This window comes from Entamoeba nuttalli, assembly GCF_000257125.1.
Source record: "Entamoeba nuttalli P19 unplaced genomic scaffold asmbl_9611, whole genome shotgun sequence".
NCBI classification, from domain to species: Eukaryota; Evosea; order Mastigamoebida; family Endamoebidae; genus Entamoeba; species Entamoeba nuttalli.
In genome coordinates this window covers 1-9,267 of record NW_008579730.1, presented here as the reverse complement: position 1 = coordinate 9,267, position 9,267 = coordinate 1, and the positions used below count along the sequence as shown (strand labels likewise).

The following is a 9,267-nucleotide window of genomic DNA, read 5'->3' as shown; positions in this document are numbered from 1 at the left end:
TCATAATAACAATAAATGAATTAAGTTTAATTCTAATGAAAATAAGTAATTAGAAAAATTCATTAACACAATATAAAAGTAATAAAATAAACAGACAAAATATAAGTAATAAACAAAAAGAATAAAATAAGTCTAATAAATGATATGAGTAATGTTAAATATTATCATAACAATGGAAAGTATGGAAGAAAAGAAATAAGTACAAAAATAAAGAATAAAGAAACTAAGATATATAAAAATAAATTGAATACTAAATTGAAATAAATGAATAATAAATATAGAGGTATTAGATTAATTAAAGAAATAAAGAAGTTAAAAACATTGTGATTAAAACTATGAATATTATTAACCATTAACTCTATAATATTCAAACATATCCATTTGAATTAGTCTATGAAGACAAAGGATTGATTTAATATCAAATGAACAAAACAATAGAAACAGATTCCATAAACATTTAAATAATTGCTTTTTAATTAATATTTTATTGTAATGAACAGTCATCTTCTCTATGACTTTGAATGTTTATGTCTTGTTTTCTTTTCTTTTCATTGAAAAAGAGTCTCATAAAGAAGAGAGTGAATACATAGGTTTTGATAATGAACATGATGCATGAAAAGTAAAAGGGAACATTATACAAAGAACATATATTCAATATCAATGAAAGTCATGAAGGTATAAGTATTGGAATTAAATAAAAATCTATTCTGATTGTTGATTCAACCTCTTCTATAGTCATGATAAAGAAGTTTCAATAATCCTACTTGAATAATTAATGATTTCAATAAGTTTGTGTTAAAATCAAAGAGTCTTTTATTTTCTGTGAAAGAACTAACTGGTTTATTTGAGAATAAAAAACAAGGTTCTTTGATATCTTAATTGTAATAGTCATTGAATAATAAAATATTAATAAAATAGATGTAATAAGAACATATTTTGAAATTGGATGAAAATTCAATAATCATAAATGTGTATTGTAAATACTCAAGAAAGAAAGTGTGGGGTTTATTTATCTTCTCTTCTCAAAAATTGGAAAGAAAATAAGAATTTGACGTTTCATGTTGTTAAGATAATTAAATAATAGTTTTTGTCATAAAATACTATAATTTAACAAAAATGAATGAAAAAAAGAAAAAACTGAAAAAGAAAAACAAAGGAAGAAAGGATTAATGGAAGTTGTCTTTGGGATTGATTTAGGAACAACAAATAGCTCTATTGGTTATTATGACGTTAACAAACAGAGTGTTGAAGTCATTAAATTTAATAATGATAAATTTACCCCCTCTGTAGTGTATTATCCTGCAAAATCTGAACAAGACATTATTTGTGGGGTTTCCGCAACCATGATGAACAAACGTTCAAAGAACATCATATATGAAGCAAAAAGGTTTATTGGCAGAAGAGTAAACCCAAATGAAATTGAAAATGATAAATCTTTATTAAACAAAATTTCTATTGAAGATGGTGAATTGTTTTATGAAATTGAACAAGATAACCAAATAAAGAAAGTGTCTCCAGTAGAAGTATCATCTCAAATACTACTATATTTAAAACAACAAGCCATTAATTCTATCAATAACAAAAGTCTTAGTGATAACTTTAAGGCAGTTATTACTGTTCCTGCTAATTTTTCTAGTGAACAAAGAGATGCTACTGCTGCAGCTGCTGAAATTGCTGGAATTGAAGTAATTGAATTAGTTAATGAACCAACGGCAGCAGCAATTGCTTATGACAAGTCACAAACATTAATAAATGGTGGGAAATATATGGTCATTGACTTTGGTGGAGGAACTTTTGATGTTTCTATTGTCACAGTATCTGATGAAGAATTTATTGTTAATGCAACTGATGGTGATACACATTTAGGAGGGAAAGATATTGACATAGAAATGATGAATTATTTATTAGAGAATAATGAACAATTAGAAAAATATGTTATTTTTCAAGACAAGAGTATTAGAAATGAAGCTGCATGTGCACGATCAAAGAAACGACTACTTCATAATTGTGAACTTGCAAAGATTTTATTTTCAAATGAAGAAACAAATGATGTTGAAGTTTCATTATCCGATGTTGTTCCAGAAAAAGATCTTGAAGATATTCAACAAGAAGTGTCTATGGTTATTGACTCACTAACATTTATAGAATTATGTGATCCATTATTTAAAAGAATACAACAAACGATAGAACGAGCATTAAACAAAAAAGGTATTCATAAAGAAGAAATAAAAGATGTTATTCTTGTTGGTGGTCCAACTAAACTATGTTGTTTTAAAAAAATGATTAAAGAATTTTTTGGTAAACAACCATTAACAACAATAGATACTATGTTGGCAGTTTGTCAAGGGGCAGCATATAAGGCATTTGGAACAGATAAACATTATACTGATGTTGTTCCGATATCATTAGGAGTTTGTAACCTTGGAGTATTGTTTCAAAAAATTATTCCAAGTGGAACAGAAATACCAGTTGTTAAAGAAAAACAATTAATGACTGCTATAGATGGACAGAAAACGTTGTCTATTGATATTTATGAAGGAGAAAAAGATATTTGTCCTGAAAATTTAAAACTTGGTAATTTTGAAATTCAAATAGATAAACCACAACCAAAGAAAACTCCTGTAAATGTTAGATTTATAATTGACTCTAGTGGGTTATTTACTGTTGAAGCAAAGATTGAAGGACTAGGAATAGAAAAAACTTTAATTGTTGAAGATAAAAAAAGAAAAAGAACAAAAGAAATGATTCAATCTTTAAAACAACAAGTTCAAGAAAATGAAAAAAGAAGAAAAGAGGTAGAACATAAAAATGGTTTATTAATGTTATTAAATGGTCTTAAAAATGATATTGAAGTTGATAGTCAATTTGTCCCAGATGAATGGTATAATTCAATGTGTCATAAAAAATATTCTACTATTGAAGAATATCAATCTGTTTTAAAAGAATTAAGTACTAAATATAAACACTTAGAAAGTGTTATTGCTTTTATGGAAAATGAACGTGAAAATTGGGAGAAGTGGATGAAATGATTCAAATTAAACATCAACTTCAAATGTTAATAAAATATTTCATCTATAACAAACAATATTTTATTGTTATTATTTATTTGTTTATTTTTATTATAATTATTATTATAATTCATTTATAATTCATTTATCTTAAAATAATTATTATTCAAATTAAATTGTAATTAAATGAATTTTATTTATAATTATTATAATTATTATACACTTTTCTAATTACTTTTAATTCTTATAATCATTTGAGTATTTATTCATTTTTTCTTTTGTTTTTTTATAATTATTATTTTTGTAATTTCATATATTTTTGTTGTTTTATTATTGGATTTGTTATAATTTAAGAACAATATAACAAGACATTATAATATTATTTACTATCCAATTATATTAATGTTATTTTGTTATTCCATTAAATCATTTTCTTTATTATTTTTTAGGTGAATCAATTTCTATTTATATATTATTCAGTAAAAATAACTTTAATTTATATATTTTACCTTTTAGTGTTATTTATAAATAAAAATTTTATTTTATTCAATTATTAATGTATTAATATAATTTTAGTTCTTTATGCTTTAATTACCAATTCCAAATAAAATTTTATCTAATTCAACATTTTATTCAATAAACCAAAAAAAAAATATTAAAAAAAGAACAAAAAAATATTTAAAAATGCGAAAGTGATCAAGAGATCTCTGAACAACCAGTTCCTCTTTTCCAATAAAATGAATCTTGGTTAGATAAAGATAATAACAAATAAGAGTTAACAGATTTTCCAATAGAAATAAAATGATTATAGTCATAAATCTTTTTACCATTATAAAAGATATTTTGGATTCGTTCATACTTAACAGTTCCTTTCTTTCCTTTAGTACAAGAAGTATCAAAAAGGTATCCAAATTCCATTAAAATATCCATTAATAAGAAAACCATTTCAACAATTCTAATATTTTCTAATCTCCTTTTTGCTGTTTTTTCATTAATTCCTTTACAAAGATCCTTTTGAAACTTTTCTTTACATCTATGATCACAAAATTTTTCTACATCAATACTTTCTGAACCAATAATTAGTCTATGAATTCTTATTAATTGTTCAAATGAATGAGCTTTTTTTAATGGTTTTCTTATTTCTATATCAAAATATTGATTTAATAAAGCTAATAAAATTCCTTGTTGATAAACTTGTTGATTCCTAACTGTTCTAAAATCTTTCTTAGGTTCTTTCCAAGTTTTTTCTGTTTTAATAAAAGTTGGTTCTTTAATAAATTGTCCTTGCATTCACTATTATTTAATTAAAATGATTTATTAGTAGATTCTTTAAATAACACTACAATTAACTTGAAATATCTTATTATTATGATTTTCTTTTTACCGAACTATTTACTATCTGAAAACTCTTTTTTTATTTCGTATTAGTTGCTAAATTCTAGTTATTAGTCATGGTGATTTCATATGCCAATATTAACTTGTTAATTTGATGTTTCCGTTTTTGATTTTGTCATTAAAGAACTCTTTCAAACTCTTTTATTTCAAAAAAAACACATTTATAAATAGACTTTTTTTATTTAAGAATTTCTTCTTCTTCTCTTTGTTCTAGGAAATGGTTTAAGTAATTTCAAATGGTAACACGAATTCTCTATCTTCATTTGAATAACTTAATTAATGATTTTTTCTTTAGTAATTTTATTAGTGATATACTTTGTATCTTCACTCCAACCCCCTTTTTCATATAACTTCGAAAACACCAAAAATGGGGTATTTCATAAAGAAAAAAAAGTATAAAGACTCTTCCAATTACAACGCCAAAAAAATTAAAAAAAAAACTCGATACATTTAAAAAGAGATGTAAAAAACATACATTTATATAAATAATATTATTCTTTACCTTCTTTTAGTAAAGTAGTTTTTACATTTTTTTGATTAATCTCAGGAGAAATTACATTTCTTGATTCACTTTTCTTTCTTTCATTTTCTTCTTCTGTAAAAGAACTTATTTTTATTTTAATTGGTGGTTTATTTTCATTACACAATATAACTGGTGATTTTTGTTTTAATCCTCCTGTTGTACCACATGAATATCTTTTTTGTTCATTACTTGATTCAAGAGCAATTAATATTGGTGTTGGAACATCTCCAAATGAAGATGTATCAATTTTATCTTTTAAAATAACGTTTGTTCTTTTTTTACGTAATAGGCTTGTATCATCTTTTCTTGGACTTACTACTTCTTCATGTTCTAATAAATTGTTATTTGATTTAACTGAAATTGTTCCATTACTCGAAATATTATCTCCTACAGTACTAATTTTATATATACTATCTTGAGTATTATTTAATTTATCTATACTACTTGGTTGTATGACACTATTCATTCTTTTACGATTCCTTGGTGTTTGAATTCCTGATTGATTTAAGGAAGTTGCTGGAGTATTTGGTGTTGATATTTCTACAACAGAATATTCTTCATCATCTTTTTCTTCTTGTTCTTGATTTTCTTCTAGTTGAGAATGAACAGAAGGAGTTGAAAATCTTTGAGTGTTTGTAACTTTATTTAACCTATCTCTAACCTTTGCTTGAATCTTTCCATCAGGAATATTTAAAGGTGTTATAGATAATTCAGGTAACATAATTTTTGGAGTTACTCCATGAGTACTTGATAAAGACTCAGGAGCTAATGTATCAGGTGATTCAATTGGAGAAAATGGAGTAGTACTACTAAATTCAGTTGGATGTAATACAGAAATAGTGTTTTGTCTTTTTCTTGTAGTTTTAATTATTCTTTGATAAATAGAATCCAGTTCTAACGAAACTTCATTAAATGTTGGTCTATTTTTTGGTTTATGTGCCCAACATTTTCTAATAATTCGTTTATACACACATTCATTAGGTATAACTAAACGTTTTCCTGCCATAATAAAGGATTGAATAGACTCAGAGTCAGGAAATTGTTCAGGGTCATATGGTTGATGAGTCAACCATATTTCTAATAAACAAATAGAAAATGAGAAAACATCACATTTAAAACTAGCATCTCCTAATTTAGGGTTATGAACTTCTGGTGCCATATAAGCAGGAGTCCCAACATCAACAATTTTTTTAGAATTTTTTGATTCAACGTATAATTGTGATGTTCCAAAATCAGAAATTTTACATAACATAGCTTCATTTGGATTAGTACTAAACATTAATATATTATCTGTTTTTAAATCTCTATGAACAATATTATTTTGATGTAAGTAATTCATCCCTCTTGCAATGTCTTGACAAATTCTGACTTTTAATTGTGTTGTTAATGAATTTGTTTTCATATATTTTCTTACAGAACCCATACTACAAAATTCTGTTATTAAACATAATTGGTCAGGCATTTGTACACTTCCAACAAAAGACAAAACATAGGGACAACGTATTCTTTCCATTAAATTACACTCTGCTTTAAAACTTGGTAATAATGTTTCTGTGTCTAAAAGATCTGACTTAATCATTTTAATTGCTACTTCTACTCCTCTCCAAAACCCTCGATATACTAATCCAAATGAACCTTGTCCTACAGGTGGTTGTTTTAATTCTATTTCATCAAAATCAATATGCGTTGATAATTTACTTTCTGCTCGTAATTCCATATTAACATAAAACCTTTCAATTTTTGGTGGTTTAACTTTAGTTTTAATACTGAGAAGAGAAGACTTACTTTCTTCAGTATGTAATTGTGTTTGAATAATAAGTGATGATGATGAAGTGGTTGAACTAGAGTCTTGAAGTAATTGTGGGTTATTTCTTGTAATTATATCATCAATTTCTTTCATTGCTGATTTAATTTGACCAAATCTCAAAGTGACATGAATTCGTTCTTTTAATTTTGTTGTACAAAATATCATAAGTTGAGCTGTAATAGTAACTACTTCTTGTGTGTGTAATGCTCCAGTTGTAGGAGAAAAAATAAGTTTATATTTTGCATTTTCTTTACCATGAAATGTATATAATAATACCTTTTTATAAGTATTACGTAGAGTAAATTGGAATGAATAACTTTTTTCAAGATCTAATTTCCCTTCGTTTAGAAATGATATAATAGAATCAGAAAAAGAAAAGTAAGGATTATTAAAGATTTCTAGTCTTTGTGCATTATCTTTATCAAAAGGAATAACACCACAATTACAAATTTCTTGAATCATTTCTTGTTCATTTAATTCTTTCATAATAATTTTATTCAACTTTATATAAATGAATAAATGAATGAATAATAATGCAATCCAAAAGAAGATATAAAATATAATAATGGATGACAAATAAATAATAGTGTCTTTAATAAAATTGTTTCTTCTACATGATAATGAATGTACTGAATAATATCCCTCAATACATTGACATACATAACATCCTTCTCCACCATCACACTCTTCTTCTTCATCTATTAAATTATTACCACATGTAGAAGGAATACAACCAACTTGTGGAATAGAATGAGGTTGTGCTCCATTAATACAAAAACAATATTCACATTCCATTCCACCATCACATTCTTCTCCAATATCAATTTGATAATTTCCACATGAAGGTAAACTACACCGTATTGTTCCATTAAAATTTATTGGTACAAAAGGTGAAATACAAGAACATGTATTATTATCACACTGTGAATCAAATTTATAAGAATTGTCACAATCTTCATTTTCATCCTTCTTTCCATTACCACAACTACTACATCCTATATCAGTATTAACATAACCTTCTTCACAAATACAACCTTCTGCTGATTCACTACAAAATCCATGTTCTCCACAATTGTTTGGACAAACAAATTCAAAAGAAATAGAAATATTTCCTTTAATTTCTTGATTTGAGAATGTAATTCCAACATATAATTGTTCAGTGTCAATTAATTCAATAATTGTTGTTGAATAAAGTGTATTTGGACAATTTCCAGAGACATATTTATTACAACGAGCGTGAGTACTTGAACAAGAATCGATATTATTTTTATCAGGAAAGCCAATAACTTGAATTGAGACATTTCCTTCATAACTAGAATCACATAAACTAATTTTCATTTTTTTATTTGCCCCAATTAATTTATACCATTTAACGTATTGTGCTTTTGTAAGACAAACAGAAGTTGAAACAAAAGTAGTATATTTATCTAAATATATTGTAGGCACATCAATAACATCAATTAAGTCTATTTCAATAGCTCTATCAATACAAGGATGAGTAATAGATTTAATATAAAATGTGAATGGTTCTGAAATTGTTTTTCCATAAGGAGAATGAATAAAAACATAAATAGGAATAGATGGTTGTAAATGAATAATTAATCTTGGTGTTAATATATTTTCTGCACTTTTTAAATTAAATAAATTACATCTTGGAGTATGAGTTTTATCACAATTCATTTGTGTTGCAATTGAATATGGATTTTCAAAATAATTTTCTATTGATCCAAGATATAATAATTCTGATTCAGTATAATCATTTAAAGCAACACTAACATATTGTTCTTTAAGACTTATTAATTTAATCCAAATACCATATGTATATGGTTGTGTAAATGAAACAACATCAGAACATAATGTTTTACTAAATACAGTTTCATTCATAAAAACAGTATGAAAAATATCAGTACTTTCATTAATAATAAACACTTTATCATTCTTTGTTCGTTGAAAAAAAGAAAAACATGTCTCAACTAATTTGGGTTTTTCTATACAATTACCATATCCATTAAATACATATCCATATTCACAATCACTACAATCACTTTTTATATGTTTTGTTGTATCACATTTTTCACATTCATTTGGTAAATAACATCCTTCTAAACAATTATCTCCATAAAGACATTGTATTATACATTCACCTAATCCATTTGGTTGATACCCATCTTTACATTTACAATTACTTCCACAATTAAAACTTCCATCACAGTCTTCACAAAAACTATCCCAAATACCATCACCACATTGACATTTTTCACCAAAACAACTTTCATTACTTAAAATAATAAGAAAGACTATGATAAATAAAGAAGTATTACCTAACTTCTTCATACCAACTTTGTTTACTTTATTCTCAGTACTTTTTATTTTTTTTTTCTTAAAAAATTATCAATTTTTTATTCCTTCAGTGAAAAACTCTTTATTTTTGTTTCTTTTATTTATTCATAATTTTTTATTTTTATTTTGTTTTATAAACCTGAAAATTAATAAATTTTTATTAAATAAAAATTCAAAAAGAAAAGAAAGGACAA

At 25.1% G+C, this 9,267-nt stretch overlaps 3 protein-coding genes across 3 annotated transcripts; 1 reads left to right on the top strand and 2 right to left on the bottom strand.

The window, feature by feature from the left end:
* Positions 1 to 1,169: 1,169 nt before the first annotated feature.
* On the top strand, positions 1,170 to 3,029 carry ENU1_202520 (heat shock protein 70, putative; the record flags this gene model as incomplete). The annotated part of the gene is made up of 1 exon (XM_008862148.1): positions 1,170 to 3,029. The coding sequence occupies one exon, from the start codon at positions 1,170 to 1,172 to the stop codon at positions 3,027 to 3,029; it is 1,860 nt and encodes a 619-aa protein (XP_008860370.1).
* Positions 3,030 to 3,704: 675 nt separating this feature from the next.
* On the bottom strand, positions 3,705 to 4,298 carry ENU1_202510 (hypothetical protein; the record flags this gene model as incomplete). The annotated part of the gene is made up of 1 exon (XM_008862147.1): positions 3,705 to 4,298. The coding sequence occupies one exon, from the start codon at positions 4,296 to 4,298 to the stop codon at positions 3,705 to 3,707; it is 594 nt and encodes a 197-aa protein (XP_008860369.1).
* A 596-nt stretch (positions 4,299 to 4,894) lies between these two features.
* Positions 4,895 to 9,067, bottom strand: ENU1_202500 (protein tyrosine kinase domain containing protein; the record flags this gene model as incomplete). The annotated part of the gene is made up of 1 exon (XM_008862146.1): positions 4,895 to 9,067. The coding sequence occupies one exon, from the start codon at positions 9,065 to 9,067 to the stop codon at positions 4,895 to 4,897; it is 4,173 nt and encodes a 1,390-aa protein (XP_008860368.1).
* Between the last annotated feature and the right edge of the window lie 200 nt (positions 9,068 to 9,267).